Source organism: Xiphophorus couchianus, chromosome 5, assembly GCF_001444195.1.
Source record: "Xiphophorus couchianus chromosome 5, X_couchianus-1.0, whole genome shotgun sequence".
Classification (NCBI taxonomy): Eukaryota; Metazoa; Chordata; class Actinopteri; order Cyprinodontiformes; family Poeciliidae; genus Xiphophorus; species Xiphophorus couchianus.
Genome location: NC_040232.1, coordinates 13070091 through 13097300, shown reverse-complemented (window position 1 = coordinate 13097300; position 27210 = coordinate 13070091). Strand labels below are relative to the sequence as shown.

Below are 27210 nucleotides of genomic sequence, written 5' to 3'. Positions count from 1 at the left end.
CGACGATCATCTCCTTCGTCTTGTCAACGTAGTCCAGGTCGTTGTCGTCTCTGATGAGGCCCACCACCGTTGTGTCGTCCGCGAACTTCACAATGTGGTTGGTGGCGAACCTGGGGACGCAGTCGTGTGACATCAGAGTGAACAGCAGAGGGCTCAGGACGCAGCCCTGAGGGGAACCTGTGCTGAGGGTGATGGCATCGGAGGTGTGTTGTCCGATCCGGACTGACTGAGGTCTGTCGGTGAGGAAGTCTAGCAGCCAGTTGCGCAAGGAGGTGCTGAAGCCCAGGTGTCCCAGTTTTTCTGCCAGATGCTGTGGGATGATTGTGTTGAATGCTGAGCTGAAGTCCAGGAACAACATCCGCACATGAGTGTTCTTCTCCTCCAGGTGAGCCAGGCTCGGGTGTAGGGCGGAGGAGATAGCGTCCTCAGTGGAGCGGTTTCGGCGGTAGGCAAACTGGAACGGGTCGAATGTGGGGGGGGGAGTCTGGAGACGATGTGTTCTTTTACCAGCCTTTCAAAGCACTTCATCATGATGGGAGTCAGTGCCACAGGCCGGTAATCGTTGAAAGAGGTGACTTGAGGTTTCTTTGGCACCGGAATGATGGAGGCAGTTTTGAGACAGGCTGGCACTGTGGCTTGGTCCAGTGAGGTGTTAAAAATGTCTGTTAGGACACCAGCCAGCTGACCTGCGCATTCCCTGAACACTCGCCCAGGTATGTTGTCGGGGTCTGGGGCCTTTCGTGGGTTGACTCTTTTCAGAGTCTTGAACACATCGGCTGTGTCCAGGCAGAGTGCCTCCTCTTCCTGGTGGGGAACAGTTTTCTTTGCCGGAGTACTGTTCAGTGCCTCGAACCTCCCAAAGAAGTTATTGAGTCCATTTAGAAAGTCAGCATCAATTTCACCCACTGGGGGGGAGGATGGATTGTAATCTGTGATCGCCTTTATGCCTTGCCACATACTCCTGGTGTTGCTGGTGTCGTGGAAGAACTCCTGTATTTTCCGACTGTGGGTTCGCTTTGCTAACCTGATAGCACGGTTCAAGTTGGCTCTCGCTGTCCTCAGTGCCTCCTTGTCGCCAGACTTGAAGGCTGAGTTTCGTGCTTTTAGCATTTCCCGTACCTCCTTAGTCATCCAGGGTTTTTGGTTGGCCTGGGTGATAATGTTCTTAGTGATGCTGACGTCCTCTGTGCACTTGTTGATGTAGGCTGACACAGTCATGGCGTACTCATCGACGTTGATCTGGTCGTTGTAAGTGGCTGCTGCCTTGAACATCTCCCAGTCAGACCCCTCAAAACAGTCCTGACTTGCATTTGCATTATAAATTTTAAAATTTATCAAATTTATAATGGCTGGAACTTTTATTGTTTTGTTTTGTTTCGTTTTATTTTATTTTTTTTACATTCAGTTATAAAGTGCTGACATTTATCTGAAGAAGAAAATTGGACATCTTAATAAGTTGCTTATCTAAAGAAGCTGTAAATAATTTACATGCTTTTATGAGACAACACTGAGCAGACAGTATGGCCAATTCAAACCCCCGACCTCTTTTTGTGTGGTGAATGTTACAGGAAATGCAGACTGTCAAACAGCTCCTTCATATCTCTGCAGAAGTATACATGCAAAGAGATTGGACATGCAGATAAATTCAGTTTTACAGTCCATTATTTTACACAGCTGCCTTTCCATTCTGTGTCAAAGTGTCTGCATTTATTTTTTTCTCCAAAATTAGATATTGTTTTTAATAATCACCAATCTTCTGTCACTGTATGACCTATTGGTTTAGCACTTCTGCACTTAAAATATAGGGTTTTTTATACAAAGGTAACTCAGAAATGAAGGCATGAAGTAAACTGCATTGAAGCCTGATTTTGGGTCAGACAAACTATTTATTTACTTTTTTACCCTTTTTACATCTGCAGCTTTACGTAAAGCAAATATATTGATTTTCTGACAAGGTGGTCAAGTAAAGGTTATATAGTTTCCATTGAAACATTAAAGAAAACAAAGCTGCCAGTAAAACTAACCACCATCCACAACCTTTTTGTTGTGTAAAATACACCGGAAACCCTCACTGACAAACAGCCCCCTGTTAATCTGCAGAGGATGACGTGTAGACAGATTAAGCCTGCAGATTAGTCAAAATGGACTGTTTACAGCTACGAGAAAGTGAAACAGTCATGCTTTCAAAACTCAGGCCTTGTAAGTGTCAAGTCTGTTTCTCCTTGAGAGAACTTTACATGTGACAAAATTACTGAGACTTAGCACCTACAATAAGCATAACATTCCATGATATTTCATGGAAATATATATATGGCCTTTTTATATATATATATAGATATATATATATCTATATAAATAAAGGGCAGGATTTCCTGTTTTGACTCCTAGTTACTGTACTGCTGTAACTCAAACTTCTGTAGTCATACACTGGAACAGCCAGTAGGTGTCATCAGTGCCTTGTAAATGGGCTTGGTTGTGCAAATTATTGACTTGCCAGAATTTTACAGGAAAGGGTGTCTGCATGAATATTCTTTTAATGTTGATTTTATGCAGAAGTGTGTACCAAGATGTGGTGGATTTCTTTGTGGGACTGTGTAGAAATAACTCAATAATCTTGAGTGAAAGAGGGTGATCAATGTAGATTTCATGTGAAATGGGAATATGCAAAATGCTATTGCTATTGTGGTTGAAAAAGTAGAGGGGGTGAAAAGTAAATATCACAATGTTCACCTAAACTACAGACCAGACTGGAGACGCAACAGTGAAGCTGTCAACAAGAAAAAACGGAGTAGAATTCTTCTTAAGGAAGCTCAAGTTTGTACCAAGATATGTTTGGTGATATGTTTGCACCAAGATGCAAAATATCAGAGCCAATATCAAATGAGTGTGCAATGATAAACGCTTCATAAAATAAGAGAATAATTGACAACAACAAAGTTTCTTCAGTCAGAGGCGTATTGGCATTTGCTGTGTTACAGGCAGGTACAGATGAATCTTCCTGTCAACAGTCGACATCATATCTAAAGAAGCATTTGAAGAGTTACTACAACGTTTATGTCCTTGCCTCGCAAAGCACTGTGACTTTTAGCAGTAACTCAGCTATACAGGTAGCTAAACACTTTCCCATCCGTCCACCAAGACGCACTCCATGTGGTTCTTTAGCAGGGTTTAATGAGAATCGTGTAAAACTGTAACACACAAAGGTACAGAAAATGAATGCCAGCTAGGCTAACATATTGGGCTGACATAAGTAAATGTCTATCTTCACATAAACATGTCAACGGGTTACAAATTATGATTTATATGACAAGCAAATTAGAACAGTACTTACAGACGATGCTGTTTTCCCTTTTTCGCATTTAGATTAACGAAAACACAACAAAAAGGGCTTCTTTCGGAGCACATGGATCAACAGGCCTTCTTCTTCTTCTTCTTTTTGATTTTAATGGCGGTTGGCAAGCAACTTAATGGTGTGCATTACCGCCACCTACTGGTATGGAGATCAACAGGCCTTCCTTTCTGATAAACAAGTTGTAGTAATAAAAGTGACCACAAGACGGCGTCAGTGAACCAGCAATAGACAAAATTATAACATTTGCCACTAGGTGGCCTCAGCAGATGAACTTAACATTGAAAAACATTAAATTAAACAGGTTTCACTACAGTTTATGTTTCTCTTTGGGTCAAATAGTTTCATTAAAGTGAATTTAGTTTAATCTTAAGCAGCCAATCAACAAATTCTATAGACTCGTTACTTAAAGTATGGGTCAAAACTTTAACCATCTCTCAGCTTTGCATCATAGTCAAACTTTGATGGATAGCAGAAGATTCTAGTTGTGTTAATATTTCTTTTACTTCTAAACAACATTTCCCAAAATCAGTTTGAGTACGATTTCCTTTTAGCACTTTTGCACATGTTGCTTATTTTCCATTTAAAATCTTTTAATCTTGTTTGAAGACTTGATTCCCTAAATTCTAGTCCAGACCTTATTTTGTATAATTATTTGCGCAGTGCAGCATCTGTGCTACGGATGAATGCAAGGTCAGGAGAAACCATCAATCTGAATAGTGACTGCATATTTGAACCAGAGTTACTGTTTCCATAACTAGAGAAGTAAAAATACACCAAAAGAAGCCCAGAAGCTTACAGTGTCATGCTATCATCATGGGCTTTCCCAAAAGGTTCTAAGGCATAGCTAATATTCTGAGTTTGAATAAGTAAATAATCCCCAAGGATAACTAGTTAAAATACCAGTAAAAACATGTAAAAAGTAAGGATAACTGTATGCTGATTACCTGGTTACCATTTCCCTACTGTACTGCCTTAGCTTGTAAAAGTTAAGCAGTTAGAGTGTGATGTTGAAACCTAGAAATATGTTGTGATGATTGCCACATCTAAGGAGGAGGATGAGATAAAAAAAAAAGAAAAAAAAAATGTAATTGTTTTGAGATTAAGATGAGATCAAATATTAAACATGATGAGCAAAGGAACATACAAAGGTCAAATCATCAGAAAGGATCTGTGTGAAGATAGAGCCCTGCAGCAACAGTTGTAAATACATGTGAGTTTGCTAGCATGTAAAAGTGAATTCAGGATATTTAGAAGCAGTTTTTTTCAGAGACTGTAAGGCATAAACATGGAACAACTAAAAAAAAGCCAAAAATTATAAACTTCTGGTGACTCCTTAGAAAGTTTTATACGATTGGACTGTAATGACACAAAGTTATACAATGTACTGTTTTGGCTTATGGAAATCAAGTTTGTGGAGTAAAAGCTGTTCTTTTTTGCATTTGTTATATATGCTTTTGTTTTTTATCTTATTGTATTTTTTGTTTTGTTTTGTTTTGCTGTTGTTGTTTCAGACCACTGTTGTTGATACAATATGAAATCGGACTCTCTAAGAACTTAATCCAATATTAATTTTATTTTTACTGGTCTTGACTAAACTTTGACCTCATGTTTTCTAATTATTTCATAGTAGAAGTTATGGTTACCAATAATGCAAAACTTGTATTGCAAACAAAATTTTGATTAATCATATTTTGAGTAAATACACTATGTGATGCAAAAACAATGTACAAGTAATAAGATAAAATGGATTTTAAATCTGTAAATCTTGTATCTTATTTGGTAAGATTTGGATCTTTTGGACATGACAGTATGTACTCACTTGTACATACTTACAAACTGAGTATGTAAGTTTGTATTGAAACTGACAAATGAAAACTTGCCCTGCTCTGAAGCATCAAACTTAAAACTTGTGGTGCGGTTAGTTTTATTTAGACTCTTTACCAAATCTCACCATGTTGCAACAATTCAAAAAGCCTAACTGTATTTTGAACACTGGCGTCTGTAAAAGCACAGAATGAAACGTTCCATTCAACCAGCCAATCAACAGCTGCTTCTTCTTCAATGGAAAGATCTATGTCATCTTATCGACCTGTATAAACCTGTAAGCCTTTCTTTGAGCTCAACGTAACTTCCACCATGGATGGACTGCAGACGATTTTGATTTTTTTCTTAGGTAACTTTTTAACATTTGAGTGACATTTATTATCCAAAAATATAAACAATCTTGCTGTCATACTATGATGATGACAACATTAGAATTTATTTTTCTTTCAGGACTAATATTCTGCAGTCATTATTGCATTTCTGAATCAGTGCAGGAGGTGACCTTCAGACCTGGAGAAAACATCACTCTATACTGTGACTGCAAAGTATCAACTGGAGTATTTGTGGCCTGGTTCTTCAGGAACTGCTCCCTTAGAGATCAGTCTCATTATGTTTTAAGAGCTTTGAATCAGTTAAAACCTGAAACAAAATTTCCACGTTTGAAATTTTTTAAAAATGAATCTTCAGAATCTTATGATCTACTGGTTATAAATGCCACTAATTCAGATGTGGGCTTCTATTACTGTGGAACCGAAGAGACAAAAGTGGAGAAAGACAATGAGAAGAACATCTTCCGTAAAGACATTTTTACGTATGGGAATATCTCTACAAATCTCATCCTCGGTAAGCAGTTTTGAATTTCCTATGTATTGTGTTGTGACTGTGTTTCCTAAGAAAAGCTACACTTAAAAAAGAAGTGTTAACAAAGATTAAATGCTTTCTTGAACAAAACCATAGGTGGAGAGGAGAAAAATTACAATATTCCAAATGTTATTTTGTATTATGCACCGACTTAGGCACACAATTTGTAATTTTAGGGTATATTAACTTTAGAAAGGAGAAATGGGCTCAAACTAAGAAAAAGGATAAAATACTATCGACAGATAAAAATAACTTTTAAAGCTTGGTAAATTTCCTTCAAGCTATAATGAAAAAATACCAAGCTTTTTATGGAATTTGCTACATTGTTTTAGATCCAGAATAGATATTGTTGCTAGAAAAAAAGAAGGAAACTATTCTCCATACACTATTAAGTTCATTCTCACAACTTTTTATTGTATTTTGCTTCTTCAATACATTAACTAAAACACAAATGTTGGATTGAGTATCTCATAGCAAAATATAACTTCTGAATAGAAATATTATGTACATTTAATTTAAAAAGCTTTTGTGTTTGATCAAGACACCTGTGGAAGCTGTTCTGACTTTAAGAAGACAGTGGATGACTGTGATGACTGCTGGAAGCTGCTCTTCTCTCTGTGCCCGACTATTTTTCTTCTCTCAGTTGTTTTCTCCTCACTTTTAATTTACTTGCTTTGTCAGAAGACAGGTATTACAACAATTCACTCTTTTGCTTATTTAAAGTTAAGCTATTGTGATGAAATATTACTAAGTGGATATTTTCCTTCTTTGAGGTAAAGAAGATCAAGACAACAAAAATCAATCTGAACAAAAAAGATACACAGAAGAGACGCAGGTAACAATACAAGCCTTTTTTGCCAGTTGGTAAAGCACAGGTATTCTTTGTGTCACAATTATCTGCCCACGTGTTGTAGTTACATTTTTCAATGAAAACCAGCGAGTCTGTTATCCCTTTTATTTCATTGTCCTTCCACTATATAAAGGTTGTCATAATATTATGTTTTAGTAATTCTGAATTTCAAATGTTAGGATGAAGACATATGCTATGCTGCATTGGAAGTCCATCAGCTATCAAAGAGACCAAAGAAGAAGACAGTGAAAGTCAAGTATAGCGCCAATGAAGATTCACATTCTCCTTGCATGTAATCCAACAAAGATCAATGTATTCCCTTTTTTGTATTGTCCTTCAAACCTAAACTTTGACAAAAGTTTTTCATCCTTTTCATAAATGTTTCATGGACATTTTAACATATGGTTGAGGAAAAATTAGGTTGCCTTGTTAAATGCTTTTTTTTTATTATTATGTTCACATGTCTCATAGCAAAATATAACTTCTGAATATAAATATTATGTACATTTAATTTAAAAAGCCTTTGTGTTTGATCAAGACACTTCCTTTTGTTTCTGTAAAAGAAATTATTTACTTATGCCAAAAACAAACTATGTTTTATAATAGCAAAGAAAAAAAGGTTTTCTAGCTGACAAACATGTTAGGGAACCTTATACTCTCTAGCTAGTGTTACACATTTTACTTGAAATAACTTCAGTTAGAAACTTCCCTGAACAGTCTAGCAGTCTAAAAGAAAGTTTGCCCCAATCCTCATTTACAGCTTTGATGTTTGAAAAGCTCCTTGCATCTACAACCATGTGAGGTTTCAGTTCAGATCAAAATCACAAGCTCAACTCATGCCAGGACGTTTCATATTCCGAGTCTTAGATGATTTTACTCATATTTTGTGGGTATTTGTAATGTCAAAAGGTTTTGTTCCATTTCAGCTTTTTAAAACATTTTCTTCAAACCACATAAAATTCATAATTAATTAAAGCATTCCCAAAATCATGACACCTCTTGCTCCGTACTCTTGGTGTATGTCTTTCTTTTTCATTTTTTTTGTTTGTTTTTGCATTTCATTTATGTCATATGTGTCCTATATGTGTCATATACAAGCAATTTCACTTTGGACTAAGCTGTCCAAAACATGGTCTCTCTTTTATGTGTAAGAGTTTCTAAAGAAGGCTACGTTTGAGCAGTCTCTTTGTTTTTCTGTCCACAGTAGCAAGAGTCTATGAATTATGTGTTGACAGCTTAGAGTTTCAGGAGACTTCTTTCAGTATCTTGCAGTCTGCATTCAGAGTGAACTTGTGTGGATAGCCATAAAACGTAGCATTTTATTATATGTTATGTTACATTTAATATGCTATCATAAAACTTAATAGTTTGTTTTTAGTGTTAAAGTGATTAAGGGTCCTGCCCTATGGCTGAGAGTGTTTTCTAGCACCGAAAAGGGACGAACCGAAAGGCCTTCCTTGCTTGAATTCTTGATTTCTTCCTAAAGTTAAGACAAATATTTAAAATCCAAATTGCGTGTGAAAATTTGATAAAGTTAAATCTTTAATCAGCTAAGTAATGTGTTTAATGTGTTTCACTATGAAACACATTAAACTAATGCTTACATTAGATAGTGTATAGATGTCAGAACAGGGCATAATAACTTTCAGTGGCACAATGTTTGGTGTTTGTTGTATATTTACTCTCTAAATGGCACAACAGGTTCAGAAAATTAAATAAACAGAATAAAATTTGTCTTTGTGCTTTTAATAGAAAATACACTGCTTGCATTTTTTATTAAAATATGTCAGTTCTTCATTCAGTGAAGAACTAACAGTGGCTAGAGTATGCAGAAATTTTACTCAGTTAAGAGAAGCAATCCTTTTAATTGAGGATGTGAAGACACATGATGCTCAGACAGAGCTTGTGGTTTGTGGCTCTATAAACAACTTAATGTAGTACCTAGCGTGACCCAAATATTCAGTTTAACTGCACAGCAGCCAATCAGATAGCCTTTCTGGATGACAATGTGTATTTTAGGTATGTGTTGAAAACAAAAAGAAAACTATGTGAAAATGTCATGAATGCCAATACTTGATGATGAATGCCAGCTGGTGCACATAATACACCCTCTAAGTTGGAAATTACCTCTACTTTATAGCCAGCGCAAAATGTGATGCAATGAAAATGTTGCCAATTGCTTGTCACATGACCATGAGCGCACTGGTTTGCTTTAATCTTGCATCTCCCACCCCTCTCTTCCCATAAACAAGGGCACTTTAGATTTTATCTTCAGCTCACCCATTGCTGCTCACACAGTGAAATTTCAGAGATGTCACAAGATAACAAGGAGCCAACTTCAAAGTTAACCTTTACGACATGGCACCACTGAGCTGCAGTCTTCTGTAAGGCTGACTCAAACGCAACAGGTGCAAGATCATTTACCACTCAGGTACAACTTCAAAACTTTTATATTTTGAAAAAGTTCAAGAATTTGTTATTAATTTAAAAAACAAAAATGTATGTATTATGTAGATTCATAACACATAGACCAATATATTTAAAGCCTGTATTTTGGACAATTTTGATTATTATGGATGGAAGATTATAAAAACCCAAAATATATTGTATCTGAAAATATGAATATTATATAAGGTCCATAAAAATGCATGTAAATTTTGATGCCTTTTTTTGCATGAATTACTGCAACAGTTCAGTGTGGTGCTTAGGCTCTGACATTGCTAAAATGTTGAATGGGGGGTATTATGTTTAATGCAGTAAATGCTTTAGTTTTATATCATGTTGAAATATTATTCCCTCATCAAAAACATTCATACATGTCTGAGAAATCCTTGAATCTCCAGTGGCAGTTATAGAGCGGTGCCTAAGGGCTTGCTCTCACAAAGCTCCTCCTTGGAGCTGCTGACCTCAGCTCAACTTCTGCCTCACAGAAGTTCAGGTATGTGTATGTGAATAACTACACATACCGCACCTTTTGGATTTTTATCTGTGAATCATTCGCCTGCCACAATTACTCTCTGTTGGTCTATCACATAAAGTCTCAAAAAACCTCATTGGAGTTTTTGGCTGTAATGTGGTAAAATATGAAAAAGGTCAAAGGGTATTAATACTTCAGCAACACACTGTATATTCCAGAGTGAAACATTTGACAAACCAACTAAACATTTGCTACAATAGGAATCTGTCTTTGTTAAAGAGGAAACGCCTTTTCAAAATCAGCTCCTTCTCTGTTCTAAAAATCGCTGCCAGACACTGCATAGGCAGAACAAACTCAGTTCAGAAACAAAGCATGAGCTTGGAGTGTTGGCCATTTTAAAATTGCTTTATCATTTTAACTGAAAAGAAACAAGGTCCAAATTCAATCAGTTCATCAAGTAGTGAAACCACACCTGCAACAAATGTGTCTGAAGAGTTTTATGGGTTATGAAATCTTTTCCGGGCCATTGCAACACAACACAAACTGACACTGAAGTGAGCATGTCATAACTCATGTGATCAGGCTCACAGGAAACCCACATAGAGAAACATAAACCGATTCATGTTGCAGGTTAGAGGACACTGAAGGCATACGGGCCAGTATGGTTTGCCTTGCTAAAGCCACAAAATTCTCAGTACCCCAGCTCATGAAGGGTGTTCTTGGTCAACAGTGGAAAAAGTGGTCCACAGATGAAACACTGAGTGATGGGTTACCAAAGCTCAGTGATGAACAAGAGTCAAGAACAGGCCCATGCGGTCCAAGCCAACAAAATTAACTTGCTTCTTTGATCCTCTTTTTCTACTTAGAACTCAGAAATTCTGACTTTGCAGCACAAATGGAATATCATCCCTCTATGTAATAATGTTTGAGAATGTAATATTTGGCTGAGTTGTCACATTGCAATCTGACAGTTTTTTAAACATACAAAAGCTTTAACTGACATTTCACAGTATAGTAAAATGTGTGGTGAAATACACACACGGTGAGTAAAAAACCTGGATATGTAGCAGAAGTAGGGGTCACAGTAATTTGAATCAGAACTGAGACTATTGACTATTTACAAATACATTAAAATTTACCTGATTTTAATGTATTTGTAATATTTTTCTAATTATTATGCATCTATTTATTTTGTTATACTAAAGATTAAATTTTTTAAAATACACAATGTCTCTGCATGGTTTTAATGCAAGTAATAAATGTGTTTAATCTGAATGCATTTCAAATAGCTGCTAAATTTACGTCAATCTTCCTTAAAATTAAAACTGTGAACATCAAAAATTTAACTACTCATTCAGTCTGACATGTATAGCAAATGAACTTGAAAATGTATTCATTTTCTTTTAATTATTCAGAATCTTTTTACAACAGTACGTAAAAAACACACTTAAAAGAATAAGCTGTCTAGCTTTTCATAGCTTTGATCACCCTTAAGTCTCTCATAAGGGTAAATAAATGACACAGTAAAAACAACAATGCAAAGGAATTGTTTAATCTGTCATGTCTAGAGAACATTGATGAAATAAAACAACAGATTGCAAATTATATTTTTCAAATGATCAGAGAAATCAATCAAAAATTGCAACCAAGAATTCTAGATAAAAGAAAACACAAGAGAAATAAAGGCTGACTTCCCATGCTCCACCATTAGGTAAATTGGGAAGACAAATCCATGCAACATTAGGCATGTGAAAAAATTAGGACACCATATGGAAGCTTGTGTGTGTTTATGACATATTTCAGTATATGGACATGTAATATCAATTTAACAATACTAAGAAATTCAAGTAATATAGATCAACCAGAAAAACAGGACTTTTAATGTTTCCTGTTAAATCTTTATTAAAAATGCAATATCTGGAGAGGAAAAAGCTGCTAAAGTCCCAGAAGCTCATTACAACAGTGGCACATGAAGAGAGAACTGTTACTTAGCATTTTGAAGGCGGTTTTAAACCACAGACATTTAGTTTGGTCTGCTCCTGACTGTTGAAGTGAGATCCAAACCGCTGTCTGAGGTGTTCATAAAGTAGACTGAAAACAGCCAAAGACCAGGACTTTTGGAATAATGCTTTTTGACATATGAATCTAAAACTTAGATATTTCAAAGTCAGAACTAAGGACTTATTAGGAAAATAAAGCATATCAGTAAAAGAATCTTTTACTATGTGTGAAGCATAGCGGTGTAAGTGTCATGTTTTAGGCTAGATCTGTCGCAGTAGGAACTGGTCAGTTCATCATCAGAGTCCACCGTAAAATATGTCATTTATTAAATGATGGTGCTGGATAAAAATGCAAATGCAAAAATGCAAATTTAAAAAAAACTATATATACATATATCATTTCTGTAGCAGAACTGATCCCTACAATGTGACAATAAATTTACCAAAGGCACAGAAATAGGAAATGGAAAGTCCTGGTCTTGATCTTGATATTATTTACTGTTTTTAATTTTTTAGAGTGTATACTGCATTTTATGCTTGCCATAAGTTGTTGAACAGGTTGATTTGTAGGTAATTGTGATTAAAAGATGAAAATACATGCATGAGAAGTTTTGTAGAAGCACTAGGTCAGCAGATTCATACCCTCAGGATTCATATATATCCTTTTACATTCATTTAGTTAAGACTTTGTTCAAAGTAAAAAAAAAAGAAAAGTTGAGATTAATTGGGATGCATTGTTACTCTTTGTGCATAAATTCAATCACATTTGTTTTTCCCGTTGTAATTACATGGATGACTAGCATAAAACAAAACAGTTCTCATACATTTCCTGGGTTATATTTTCTCTGAAACATCACTGCCCTCTAGTGGAAAAGACAGGTGCCACACAACAGATCAACAAGAGATTTGCAGTATGTGAACATTAGTACTTAAGGCTTAGTTTATGTGCCTAGGATTTGACAGAAGGGTCAGTTGCTTAAATAGAGCTGTGAGATTTCTAGCCTAAGATTATATCAGTAGTTAAAAGTCTCATTTGGGATTCTCATCCCAGAAATGAACTTGTTTAGTCAGAAAACCAGTTAAATTTGCTAATTGTTGTGTTTTATTAACATGACAATCAGAATAACAAAAAAGCATCTTTATTTCTCTTTTTATGAAGTGGCCATATTTGATTTTTTTCAGGTAGGTGAGAAACATGTGGTTTTTCAAGTCAGAAGTCAGTTGATGTTTCCAACTTAGAACTTGGGGGTAAGACAAAGAAAAGAAGGATATGATGTCCTAACTTTTTCCTAAAGATTCCAAACTTCCAGATAGACTTGGATGATAACAGTTTGATTAAAATCAAACTGGAAACCAAAACAACAAGAAAACCCTAAATATAAAATGCATGATTGCAATCTCTATTCACTCCAATAAATGTCTTAATTTGAAGTTCATTATAAATTCAAGCATTTACTCTGTTACACAGAAAAACAGCAATATTATCAACATTATTTAGTCCTTTAGCCTTAGGCAAAGCATACAAAAAATCACACATCTAAGACACTTTGATTAGCCATGTGCCTGTAAGACTTCTTAAGCAAGTAAAATTGGTTTCAAATATAAAATAATTCACACAGAAAATTATAATCTTAAATACTCTGTTTATAATCAACATAAAATAGACACATGGTTGTGTTGCCTTAATTTTCTGTTCAGATGTTTTCTGAAACAGCTTCCTGTTTCATCATATGTGCATATATAAACAACACGTCCTCATAAACAGTGAATTCCTGAGCACTGACATTATCACATAAAGGAATTTGTCATTTCAGGGTGAAGCTGTGTTCTTTCAATTTCCTCTGTGTTGCTATAGAGGAACATATCTAAACTGTACAGTTTCTGGGCTCAGACCAAGTCTTAGGGTTTTTTTAATCAACACAGAACTGGATGATTTCTTATTAACAGTTTTGTGTTTTTAATGGCATTCTGAGCATTAAATACAGGTTACCACTCAGGATTCCTGGCTTCCTGTTGACCCTGATCTCCATCAGAGGTTGTGCTTTAAACACTTTGCTGGATTTGAGGTCAGTACTGATGCTTTACATAAAATTCATTGGTTTGCTCCTCGGCAGCTCATTATGTAGTCCCTGAGCCGAGCAAATCATTGTTCATCCAATGCCACTAAGCACCAGCAGCAGCTAAATCCTTTTTTCCAGGATTATGTAACCTCACTTGGCCAGTCAGCCAACTCAAACATGTCCTCAAGCTAGAATTTCTCAATCAATGCAACTCAGAAGAGGGGAAACACTTGTGAGCTGTCAGAGCTTCTGAAGACCACTGTGAGACTTTTCTGGAGTAGACTCATTTTTCTTTTTAAAAAGATTTTTGAGCTTTAAAGTTTTCTTACTTTTATCCTTCTCTTTGTTCTTCTCATCTCCACTCTCAGAGGGTGATGCAATTGTTGGGCAAACAGCCTGTGGAGGTGGCAGTGGTGACTCCAGCTCTGCCAGCAGTCTGCTCTGAGGAAGGCTTGGTGTAGAAGCTGATAGAGGCGTATGCACTGAGGACATAGAGCTGCATGATTTTTCAAGGATTCCATCATACACGAGTTGGCTCAGAGGCCCAGCAGTACAGAAGTCTGAGGACGACTGCCATGGAACTTGGGATGTTAACATAAGATCTGGCTGTCCAATACGACATGGCAAAGAACTTGATTCAAATCCTCCAAAATTGTCCCTCGGTGTTAGATGCTTAGACATGTCAACTGAAGCATTCACTCTATCCCACGAGATATTCTCAGAGAAACTATCTGTTGAACTGGTGTTGCTTCTTGAAAGTCCAGAAATTCTCCTTCTAAGGGAACCAGCAGACATCTCAACTTCATGTCTCAGTGTCCGTCTGCTTTGTGCTGACTCCAGACCAAACTCTGGTGTATCTTTAAAGATTGGAGCATCCCTAAAAGCATCCATTGGTTCTCTGAAAGGCATCCTGACAGAGGCAGGATCTGAACAATATTCCAGCTCTTCTCTAGATATCTTTCTTTGTGGTATTACAGCAGTCTCATCTATTTTATTCTTTGGTACAGCCATCAGAGAGGATTCGAGCTGAAAGTCTCCCGTATTCAGGGGAAGCTTCCTAGATGCTGTGTCTTGGGACATTCCCATTGAATTCCTCATAACTCTTCTCAATTCATTCAAATGTTCAGCATCATCTCTCCCTTTCTTTCTTGAGGCCACATTTATTGAAGTCTCCAGAATATCCCTTGATATTATCGTCTGTGTTTCTGCTAATGATTCCAATTCCGGTCGAAAAATCTTTTTCATCTCCAATGGGTCTACGTCGTATCTGTCTATGTAAAAATTCCTTGAGGGAACGTCCATTAAATCCTCGGTGGTCTGTTTCTCTGTTTTTATGGGTGAGACCTCCATGTCTAAATTATGAGGAATTCCCTTTCTTAATGCATCATCCATAGAAACCTCACTTCTACGTCTAGATATCTTCTTTAGTGCAGCATTTCCACAAGATTCTTCATTTGAACTCTTAAAAGAAATGGTTTCCAAAGAAGGATCCAATATTTTTTCTTTTACTATTGTCTTGCAAGAAACACCTACATCTACAGGATTTTCATGCTCTTCCTCAGACACGTTGTGAACTGGAGGATCAGCAGGAAATTCTACATGTCCACTCAAAGGCTTTGTAATTGGACTGTCTGCAAGGAGTTCAGCTTCATCATGATACAATCTTCTAGATGAAGTGTCCAGGATAGGACTAGGAAACATTTTGCTGAGGGTAGGTGACATTATAAACTCAGAGTCTAAGAATTTCTCTTGGGAATCTCTATTAAAGGGGAATAAAACAAAAGGAGAAAACAAACAAGGATGGTGAGAAGACATCTTAATAAAATTCACAATGAAAAGTGTAAATTGTAACTGTGTTCTCTAAAAATGTATGTAAACTTGTGGGGATGGGAACTTACTGTTTTTTAAGAGATTTTCGGAGGAGTTCTTCACCTTCGTCATAGCAAGAGTAAGGAGCTCTAATGGGGATCAGAAGGTCGGGGTCTTGGGAGATGGTGGCGGGTTGTGGCTGAGGGAGGACTCCAGGACGACGTGCCCTTGAGGTGGTGGATCTCCGAAGATGAGGAGAGCGCTTAAGAGGCGGAATGGGAACTGTGGGAAAGGGACCGAATATGACCTTCATCCATATAACAGGCAATAGTTAGCTATTTTATCACATTTAAAGTCACTTAAATCCACTTTCTTCCCTTTCTGATTCTGTGTTCGAATTTCAGCATCTAGATCCTAAATGTATTCTGTTGCTGGATGTTGGTGTTAACAGTACCTAATAAACAGGCCAATGGAAATCTTTTTAGGACTAGGAGGTGAGATCGCAAATTCAAAAATTTCAACGTACTTCATCCAATTGTTTAAGGAATTAATTATATTAGTTTGGTTTATTTTTTTTACTTATTTCAGTGTTGTAACTCACCAGACATCTGTGGTATTATAGGTGCAGCTTGCTCATCTACAAGATCTTCTACTGAGCCGTGAACAGAACTGTGATATGAACAGGAAGACTGGGCTACTCGGGGGAACCCCAAGGCGGTTGTGGTGTCTGAGTAGAGTTGAGCGGAGAGGTTAGCTAGTCCAGGATTCCTCATAATGGGAAAACCACAGAGGAATTCAATCTGCTGCCAGCGGTGAAGACGTTCTCGCAGACAAGCTGTTACTTCGGACAACGCATGCCTGTGGGGTATGTAAAGTATTCAGTGATCACAATTGACATTATTTTTAGACAGACGAAAAACCAAAGTTGCTTGTGTAACTCTGTGCCTCACTTTGCTTCCATGATCTTATGATCAACTTGGTCTAGGGAGGAGCTGTGGGCCACGTGAAGCGTTCCCAGAAGAGAACTTCTCTTCTTCTTGATCCTCTCTGCCTGTAGAAAAGATTAAAGAGAGATGTGACAGACAGTGCAGGTAGACTTTGCAACAATTCATGAATGTGTTCCTGGTTGTTTAGTCACTTATTCACCTTACCAAAGTATTAGTTCTGAAGTAATGAGTAGTTTTACATGCATGCAGTTTTTCATTCATTACCTCTTCCTTGGCAGCGGCAAGTTGCAGTTCTGCGCTGTGCTTTTTGACATTGTAGTACTGAACCTCCACCTCATGTGTAAGCTGGAGCCACTGCTGAAGGGCGCCTGAGACTGTCCAGCTGGCTATCATCTCCTTCTCCGCCTGCTTCAGCGCTCCACGGACCTGAAGAAGTGTTAGAAATCAGATTTCAGTCACAAATCCTTTCCTTTAAAAGAAACCTGTTACTCACGCTACAATGGTAACTTACAAGTTATTTCTTCAATAATGTATCTGTATGTACATTAGTGCTTGATTTTGTACACATTTATTTAAGTTTCCTTTTCAGAGAGATAAAAAAAATTAAGAAGTTAGTTGTTGGACCACAAGACACTGCTATCAAACTGTGCACTTAAACTAAAAAAAGAAACGGCTGTTATAACTATAGTCCATGACATGGTTGTCACATGCATGTGTTGAACAACAAAAAGGAGAATGACCAAAAAATAGATTTTCCATCCCCCCCACCTCGCTGCACAGATATTCACAACACCAAAAGAAGACGTTAGCTCAACGCCTGCCAAGCCGTGTTATTTTTAACCAATTTAAAGTAATAGAAGCCGGTAGCATTTTAAGCTTGAGGGAGTTATAGCACCAAAACATGCTGCAGCTCATAACGGGTTTTTCCGGAACATAGGATGGTGCTACAGATGGTTCTCCAGTGGTACTAAAAATAATTTTTTGGGTTATCCACAGACAGCAAAACATCTCAATGCACCAATTAAAATGTCTATTCCAGTAAATATCTGAACTGCTCTTTTCTTTCCACTATAAGATGCAGAAAACTCAGTGACACATTTCATTTAAACTGAATCCAGTATTTGTCTGACAATGCCTGCAAATAAATGTCCCTAAATTCTATTTTCACAACAACTGATACTTGTGCTCAATATTTACATTGCTAACCTCTATTCATACCATTTCAAATCATGTTCATAAACACCAGTTTATCAACATGATGTTTATCAATTCAGCTGGAAATGGCCTGTGTGAAAACAGCAATGTGCAGCGATAAAGGGATATTAATATAAAACTGTGGAAAATGGGAGACCGTAAGACTGTTATTCAGTACTAATCAAAGTTACTGTTTATGTAGCAGCTGTTTTTATTGTTCTTGTTCTAATTTAAGCAAAGTTTCAAACTGAGGACATTTTTATCAGTCGTTGGTCATTATGGGAAACCACAAGTGATGAAAGCATGTTTATTATGATCAGTCTAAAAGTTAGAACAAATATAGCACAAATTTTTTAAGCAGTAGATTCAGTGTGTTGGTGGTGAAAACAAAATGTACTACTGCTAAATAAGACCTCATTCTGGTTTAGCACTGGAAGCAGTTTGAGGGGAAAAATAAAAACAAATACAGCTAGCAACAAATGAACAAATGAGAACCTACAAGCAGATGTAAATTATTTCAGCTATTTGGCTCAAGTACCGTGATTAATTAGCTATAGCAAAATCAGACATGTTTGTTGTAATTTACAGCTTCCTGATTATTATTATCACATATGCTTGTTAGAACATTCACCTTAATTGAACCTGCTGCTCACTGACAATCTTGGTGATTATTGAAACAATCTGTATAGATGTGCCTGGGTTTTTAGATCAGCAGTCATTTACATGCATTTCTTTAATTTTAACTTTATGTTGTATAACCACACCTTATTTTAAAGTATTTTTTCCATTAGATTATGTGATATTAATCTCTCAAAGAGTACGGATGAAGTTGCCCCCCCTCCTGTTGTAATGTATCTACCTGTTCCAGTTCTTCCTCTGCGTACCGCAGGCGGCTGAGTTCGCTGACGGCTCCCTTTCTCAGCTCATGAAGACGGTGAGCTTCCTCCTGAGCTCCAATAATCTCATCTCTCATCTTCTCTTCCAGGAATTGTTTTTCCACTGCCACATTTCGTTTTTCTTCCTGAGCCTGCTCCAGCCTGAGCAAAGCAAAAGGTTCTTAGCTTGATAAACAAAAGAAAAATTTGCTTGACACCCATCAACATTTTTTTAAAAAAACAAAACACTAAATATTTACTGCTCCTGTAGGTCCATGAGGCTCTGCTCTGCCCTCTGCAGACTTTCTAAATCTTTCATCATTTTGGCAACGTGAACCTTGCTGGCTTTGTTTTGGGCTTGGGCAAACCAGCAGCCTCCAACTCCCATCACCACAGACACAATGAGCAGCAGGTCCTTCATGTAGTTATGAGGGGGGCCTGTTATAGAATGGAAAGGCACAATAATAGGTTGTGAAAGACAAAATTAACTGTCCATGTGTAGGGATGGTAGAGTTATCTTTGGAAAAATCCAAACAAACACATTAAGTGATGGTGCTGAAAGAGAAAGGCTAAAACTACATATTAAGAAAGAGGAAAGTAAGGAACAGTTCTTACGTGTAGGTGGTCCAAACAACACCACATCCAGAGCTTTGATGTTGAGCTTCTGTTTGTCTCTCTGGTCCAGCACTTTCAACTGGGAACTCAGGAAGGATGGCTCATTTGCTGCAATCCTACAAATATAAATCAGGTCAGATTCAGTTCTGGTAGGTAGTACAAAAAGTGGGCTTTTCTTTAAAGTGCATTGTTCTTGCATTATCCTTGGTTGTTGAAGTTGTAGAAAGTTTGTGATCTCAAATGTCTGAGAAAATTTATCTTTACCTATATAAAAATTGTCAACTTCTAATCACTTGGATGAAAAACATTGAGTATTCTCCGTTTTGGTGCATTCAAGATGCTTATTCCACCAACATACGCATTTTATGACAGAAACCAATATGTATTAAACATCATAAGCAAAGGTTTTCTAATATGTTCTTACTTCCTAAACTGCTGTATAGAATTGTTACTTTGTGATGATAAATTGCTAAGGTATTTCTTAGTCATGCCACAGACTGAATAGAATTTCAGTTTGCGTGAATAAGACTTTGACTGGACCATTCTAACACAAGAATATTCCATTTATCTATAGTATTCATTCCATTGCTGTGTGTTAGGTTTGTTGTTTTGTTGGAAGGCTTCATTCTAACCATCTCTGCAGCAGAAATGCATCCCCACAGCATGATGCTAGAATGACAGATATGTTTAGCATTAAAATTCTGTTATATGTGCCTTTTTACTCTTTTATAAATGTATGTGATTATATATTTTACTGTTTATGCCACTGAGAATTTCATGATTAACACAGTAACATCAGCTAGTACGTTTATCATGAAGCGATTCTTCGTTCTTCTAACCTGGGTAGGGTGTTTCCATTGACCCTGAAGTCCTTAAAATTCCTCTCATACTGCGGAAGCTCGACAAAGTCTTTCAGCCAGCGTAGAACATCATCTAGTGTCCAGTTGTGCACTGCCAAATTAATACTAAAAGTTACTTAAAGGGAATGTTTGACCCTTATGAATGCATGCTAATGCTTTGTCACTTGTGCACACCTTCAGAAGACTTCCATCCCCTCCACAGCTCCTCCACTGTGATGTGCTGGTCTTCTCTGTGCAACTTGCTGTGTTTGTGAGTCTGCTGCTGCTTCATGTCTTCCATAATGAACTGCAGCAGAATGAAAACCGTGGTGAAACAGAAACGTTTGAAGATAAAAAAGCAAAGGGATCCATAACACATTGAGAATTCTCTCATTTACTTAAAAGAAATGCCACCTAATCACACAGAGTATGTTTTCAGGTTGTTATAAAAGTTACAAGTGAATGCTTTGAAATCCATTTTTTTTTAAATAGCTGGTCCAACATCTCTGTGTTGCAAAAGTGTGTTGGAGGTTTCCTGGAATGTGTTCCTGCCCATAAATCCATTCTGACAGCTATTGGAATTTTGGGACTTCAATTGGCCCGGACCTGTCAACTGATGTTCCCATACCAACCGCAACTTGAGCCCTAGGATACTGTGTCCACGAACTACACTATGGAGGGTAACAGCATTTTAGAAGTCCAGACTTTACCACCAAAGTAAAAGACTCTCAGATATTTTATGAGCTATTTACTGGACATTCAAAACATTTACTCTGTGGTAAATGTTTTGAACGTCCAGATATAAATGCACAGGTGGAATGCAGTGTTCATGTTAAAAGCATATGCTTTACCAGTGAAAAGTGTTCAGAAACATTATGCAATAATACACTGGAAATACACCTGTTTGGAAACAAGTGAAACATCTGGTTGAAAATAGCATAAAACAAATTTACAACACACATTTCAATGAGAGACAACACAGCAGAACCCTTTTTGACTTGGTGTCTTCAACATGAGTTTACCTTTGAAGAGTATGACCTCTACAAATATCCTCTTTAAGGCATGCCAGTAAAGTCAGTGTAGTTGCAGTATTCTATTGGTGCTAACTGATTTTGTCACTGAGCCAAAGGCAAAATTTACTGTTGCTATCCTTGAAAGAGCTCTTGACTCCTCCAGGCAGCACACCTGTTGTCCCACTTCTTCACTCTACTTGTCTCTTGCATGCAAGGACTTATGTAAAAGGAGCTTCCCAGCAACCATGTACGAGGATGAAATATGCTGTAAAAACCACAGTTTGTACCTCCATGCTCTCCTCCACCTCAATCCCACCATCTTGGTCATCATCCATTATCTGATGGATGCTCCGCAGGGCCTCCAGGCTGTAGCGATCAGATTCACTCAGACAGGGTGGATATATAGTCATACATGGGTCTAAATAAAGAAAGACAATTGAATTAGTCATTAATTAAGTTTTGTTAATGACCAGTCTCTCCAAACAGTGGATGTCTAAGAACATCTTTATGACATCCAGGTTAATTTGCTCATCGTCTATATTTGGCTGAGGAAATAAAGATAAAATTAGACACTTTTTATCCATTCTAATTTTAGCCAAAACAAACAGAATGTTACAAATATTATATTATGCATGAAACATAATTTAATGTTTACAACAATAACACATATTTTAATGGGATCTTATGATAGTGACATTTTTTCCACATTCTTCTTTATAAATTAAGCTCTGTCAGATTGATTGGAGAATATCTAGTTGATCTGCAATTTAAAAATCTTGCCAGAGACTTTTATTTGAAGGTCTGTGCTCTGACTAGGCCATTTACAGACTCCAGTATTTCACAACTTCCAGCAGGTCTTCATTTAGAATTATCTTGTATTTACTTCTATCCATCTTCCCACCAACTCTGACTCACTGACCCCACTGACCCCATAGCATGACAATGTTGTCATCATGTTTCACTAGGGATATGGTGTATATGAAGCTCAACTATATTACAGTTGTACTTTGTTCACCCTTAGTACTTTCTTTGGATTTCATCATTTGACTACTGACACCAAAGTCATCACTGTTATATTTATTTTATTTTTTTGACCTGCTGTAACGTCTTTCTGTTTTTACATAAACTTTTGTTTTCTAACAAAACAACAAATGCTTTGCTTAAAACAGTAAAACCTACATTCAGATTTAAAATAAATAATTTTTGACTATACCGACTAAAATCTACTTAAAGGCAGTCAAATTAAAAACAGGTGAGTTGAATTATATGTAAATTAGAATTTATTCCAAAATAAGAACTTAGCAATTTACATGTTTTTAATATTATATCCAGATTGGAAAAGGGTTGTTGAGTACATCTCACTTTAAAAACAATAAATAAAGTTAATGTAACTGAAGCAGTGCTGCTTATTGTAGACTGATGCCTTTGTGATAAACATTAGGACATCTGTACTAAAACCAAGACTAAAATATCAAACTTTTAAAGACCCAAGCACAATGAATAAAAGACAAATGTGTACATAGGAGAAAAATGGAAACAGAATGTACGTGAGCACAGTCTCTCTGGAGTTTTTAAGGCTGAATCAACTGATGAAATTAAACTTTAAATTGTACAGTGTGTTCCATGTCTGAGTCTAGGCTGGGAACACATGGGGTAAGTGACACAACTTCCTAGTGTAGGCCTCTCCGACTACCGAGTCAGAGCTCATTTTTATCTATGACACAAGAATCTGTGTACTTCAAGGAGTGAGGTCAAAGGTCTGCTAGCAAAGTCCACCATCAGCTGGCACCAGCAAACTTCAAAAAGCTTTAAAATATATATTGTGGTAAAATGAAGAGTTTTTCTTATCAACAAATGATCTACAGCAGGGGTCTCAAACTCCAGTCCTCGAGGGCCGCAGTCCCGAAACTTTTAGATGCGCCACTGCTGCACCACACCTGAATAGAATAATTAGGTCATTAGCAAGGCTGGGAGAACTGATCTACACAAGGAGGAGGTAATTAAGCCATTTCATTCCAGTGGTTTGTACCTGTGGCACATCTAAAAACTGTAGGTCTGCGGCCCTCGAGGACTGGAGTTTGAGACCCCTGATCTACAGTAAATATGACCAGGAAAATGTCCAATCAAATGAAGATGTTAAGCCAATGCAAGCTGAGACACAATAAACGTTTTGAACGATCTGCACATTTAGTGCGACTGAGGAAAGATCAACTGAAAATGAACAGTACAGCACTAAACTTTACCTCATTTAAAAGCTGCTTTTTTCCAATTTCACATTGCCCTTCATATTGACTTGTAATCCTGGCAAAGAACTATAAAATACCATAAATAACCTTACTTTTTTATGGCTTTATCAGCTCAGATGGCCTTTATTGGAGAGTGATCAGACAGGTAAGAAGAAAGACATGTGACAAAGAACATCGGCTTGGGACTCAAGCCCGTGACAGACACATTGAGGACTAAGGCCTCTCCGTACATGGCTCACACGCTCTATCCCTGCGTCACTGTGGCACCCTTTTACCTTTTGACAACTCATTAAAATTCTTTCAGCCTTTGTTTGCTTGTATTATGCTCTCTTGTCTTTACCTTTTTGAATAATGTTGAATGATTTTTTTCTATACTAAAGAAACAGTACGTTGGCAATTACTACTCATAAGTGACAAAGGCACTCTAATAAACTTAAAGTTTTAGTAGTTTTAAAAATGACTGAGTAAATTTACAAGAATTCTTGGGGTGCTGATAAGTGAGGCAACAGTGTTTTGAAAGACAAGTAAACAAACAAACCAAATGGAATTTTTCACATTTTAGTGAATAAATGCACTAAAATAAGCTGTAAATTAAGAAACCTATTTAGTGCGAGACTATGCTACTTTAGATAATTTTTTTCTAAATAGTTTCCCTATCTGCCAATGGGTGTGGACTTTTTATGTTATGTTTTGAGAGCTTCTTGGTCTTTTCTTTGATTTCATATATATATATTTTTTCTCTTCAAGCTGTGGAATGAACAGTATTTGTAGATAAAGAACAACAACTCTGACCATTTGGTCATTGATGAAACTGGCATTTCTGAAGAGTGAGAATGCCTGTGATGTGCTATTGCATTTATGTGGTGTGTGCAAAGCCCTGTAGAACTGATGTCTGCATGGTGACTGTATGTCACTCATGTTGTGAAGACAGATTTGTTTACATGGTTGTTTTGAGGGGATACATGCATCCAGAATAAATAAATAAAATAAATAATATTTTTTTTTAAAAATCAAAGTAAAGACATGACACTTCTGTCCAACACAACTTCAACTTTCAGCAATTAGTTATGGATTGGTGTTACTGTGGGTTTTTGACTGTGTGATAACTACTTAATGTGGAAAAAGCTCTCAACACCATGTCCTCTATGATCGACAAGAAAGTGTTAAAAGTTACATGTCTAAATAGAGCAGTGTTCAATGAACATTTTCTTTTCTGTTGATTAAACAATTAAGATAGGTAATTTTAATTGTTTAATTAAAATTATTAATTCAACTATGGATATTCAACCATAGTTTACACAGGAGAGAATATGAGGGATGCAAAACAAGGAGATGATTCACATGCAAATGTGTGAATGATATCATGGCATGATGCAATTATTATTTGAAAATATAATTCCAAAAAATTATAATAAACACAAAAACTAGTTCTTGTTAGGGATGAACCAGTACAATACTGCATAGCAGCAAAATGAATAGATTTGTAAATCTATTCATTTTGCAGCTACCTTCTTTAGGAAGGTGATTCTGAACCAAGACATTACGTGTTGTCATACTGGTAATGAACTTTTGGTTGTTCCGATAACGAATCCGCTTTCCCCAGCTCTCCTACAAAACTCACTTTTTCCTTTTATTGTCTTTAAACGTATAACACCTACTTACCTGGCGGGTCAAAGCCGGCGCTGCCTCCGGGAGAGGTGAGGCCCTGGAGATCCCCAACGCTTTGCGCAGCAACAAAGAGCGCAGCGGGAAAAATGAGAAATACAATGGAGATGGCGAGCATTTCAGGCGCTTCTATCGTCGAAAGTTTAGAAACTTCTGAAAAAAGATGGGGAGATAACACACTAGCGACGAGCGTTCCGCAGGCAGCAGTGTCAGTCTGCGAAAGCGATCCGTGTTTCTATTACGGGTGCAGAGACAGAACAGAGATGTGATACTTATGCTCACTTGAGAAATCATCCAAGCTAGATAATACTTATCCAAAATAGACGGTGGCGTACTTTGCACAACAATAATATACGAGGTAAGAATAAATAAATTAATTTTAAAAAGGCTGTGCGCAATAAATCTCTGCCGATTCTAAAAATATTCTGTTGGATTTCTGTTGAGGTCGTCCAAATCCTGTGCAACACAAATCAGAAAATGTGTTTCCAAAAATGATCCATCAAATAAAATCCAGGATTAAGTGAAGGTCGTCATTTAAAGTGAAAATCTAAGTTGGAATGCAGTGTTGTAAGTATAAGTGCAAAGGTCTTCTCTTGGATTCCTGTATTGGGTTTCAGTGTTTTATAACTCCTGGGGTCCAATTAAACAGTGGTCGTCCCAGCCGTGACGTTCTTCCAGAAAATTGTCAGCTTCTCTCCTCCCCCTACCAGCAACAGAAAACTCTTCAGTAAATGTCCCAATTCACATCCCATATACACGGGGCAAAAGGTTGGTACTGATCATTATGCCAGCTACAGTAGAGACATTTTTATTAACTTAGTTTTTTTTCTTTACCCTCGTCTATCTTACTGCTGCACGAAAAGGAGCATCGATTAGTCCCTTCAGAATTGCTCCATCATGCCAGGAATAGTCTGTCCTGTGTTTGCATCTACATGTTGCACACTCTAAAAACTGCTGGATTAAAAATGACCCATTTAGGTTCTCAATCTGCAGAGATTCAGAAAGAAGGTCTGTCACGCCATCTGAATGGTGTGACAGCAAAAATCTGGACCTGAACAGGTCCAAAAGACCACATTGTGGACTTAGTGAGACTGAATCACTCCCAGGATCCCGACATACTGCTGTACAGCAAAGAACAAAAAGAACCTGCAGCACGAGGTGAGAGCAGTAGAGCGCTCCACTCTCTCACCCTGCTCCCCTCTGGTAGATGCTACAGGACAGTTAGTGCAAAGATAGAAAGGCTGAACAAAAGTTTCTGTCTAAGAGCCGTTAAGTGCCACCCCCCACTACGTATACACCCTGAATGAATATCTACAACTGTGAGCAACTCACTTTATCTTACTGACTGTGGCACTTTGTCTCTCTAAAGAGCTTCTAAGACTGTTTTTTTATTGTTTCTACAATAGTGTGAAATATGTACTCTAATCTTTTCCATCATAATAAATATATCCTTTATTTATTTACTTTAGGACCATTTCTTTGTTTAAAGAGGAATTTATGGATCCAGCTAGCACCAGCTTGTATTAACTATCTTATCTTAAGTGAAAAAAATAGTGTGAACTACAGACATAAACACAATCCACAGACATTAGTGTTATTAGACAGTATCTTCTTATATGCTATGGAAAAGGTTCAGTGAGGTTTGATTAGGTGGTTATATAGATCAAAATGATCATGTAAATAATAACAACGATCTTCTCTAATCGAACAAAGTCACAGTTTTAGATCTAGCCTTTCTTTAAAACTTCTGTTCCAGGAACATAAACTCAGGTTTGGGTGAAAGAAATAGCCCAACAGTTTTTAGAGTGTACTGTCTGCAAGCCCGTCAATCTATGTTTAGAGGCTTAGCAAGTGCTAGTACAGCTGTTCACTGAGCTACTAATGTTAATACGAGTCACTTGCGATTTCCAATCACACCAAGATGTAACGTGATATGATCTAAATCCCAGATTCATGTATTTTGCCTTGTTCAAATAAAATTGTTTGTTAACACAACTTGAAAGTGCATGGATCAAGCAGCCTACACAAGTACAAAAACACAACACAGTAAAGAAGTGTCACATTACTTCCAGAAATCTGGGTCCTGGTTTATAAATAGTCAGGCAAATATGACCTCTACCTTGTGGAGTATGTCCAAGTGGTG

The 27210-nt window shown here is 37.1% G+C and overlaps 2 protein-coding genes across 2 annotated transcripts; one reads left to right on the top strand and one right to left on the bottom strand.

The window, feature by feature from the left end:
- Positions 1-5419: 5419 nt before the first annotated feature.
- LOC114144912 (uncharacterized) lies at positions 5420-7877 on the top strand. The gene is made up of 5 exons (XM_028018151.1): positions 5420-5525; positions 5627-6019; positions 6579-6725; positions 6811-6872; positions 7067-7877. The coding sequence occupies exons 1-5, from the start codon at positions 5489-5491 to the stop codon at positions 7181-7183; spliced, it is 756 nt and encodes a 251-aa protein (XP_027873952.1). The 5' UTR covers positions 5420-5488; the 3' UTR covers positions 7184-7877.
- Positions 7878-11339: 3462 nt separating this feature from the next.
- stim2a (tromal interaction molecule 2a) lies at positions 11340-26304 on the bottom strand. The gene is made up of 12 exons (XM_028018146.1): positions 25065-26304; positions 21444-21574; positions 20339-20450; positions 20144-20255; positions 19305-19420; positions 18950-19127; positions 18674-18851; positions 16885-17046; positions 16624-16724; positions 16275-16531; positions 15763-15955; positions 11340-15623 (listed from the first exon to the last, which is right to left on the bottom strand). The coding sequence occupies exons 1-12, from the start codon at positions 25183-25185 to the stop codon at positions 14105-14107; spliced, it is 3180 nt and encodes a 1059-aa protein (XP_027873947.1). The 5' UTR covers positions 25186-26304; the 3' UTR covers positions 11340-14104.
- Between the last annotated feature and the right edge of the window lie 906 nt (positions 26305-27210).

What these genes read in the sequence shown, in the direction of transcription:
- LOC114144912 (XM_028018151.1), top strand. Translation starts at nt 5,489, where the DNA reads ATGGATGGACTGCAGACGATTTTGATTTTTTTCTTAG. An exon ending in CTTGCTTTGTCAGAAGACAG is followed by an intron (nt 6,726 to 6,810) that starts GTATTACAACAA and finishes TCCTTCTTTGAG; the next exon opens with GTAAAGAAGATCAAGACAAC. An exon ending in GATACACAGAAGAGACGCAG is followed by an intron (nt 6,873 to 7,066) that starts GTAACAATACAA and finishes TTCAAATGTTAG; the next exon opens with GATGAAGACATATGCTATGC.
- stim2a (XM_028018146.1), bottom strand. Translation starts at nt 25,185, where the DNA reads ATGCTCGCCATCTCCATTGTATTTCTCATTTTTCCCGCTGCGCTCTTT. An exon ending in GTTGTTTGGACCACCTACAC is followed by an intron (nt 19,128 to 19,304) that starts GTAAGAACTGTT and finishes ATTCTATAACAG; the next exon opens with GCCCCCCTCATAACTACATG. An exon ending in CGAAAATCTCTTAAAAAACA is followed by an intron (nt 15,624 to 15,762) that starts GTAAGTTCCCAT and finishes CCCCTTTAATAG; the next exon opens with AGATTCCCAAGAGAAATTCT.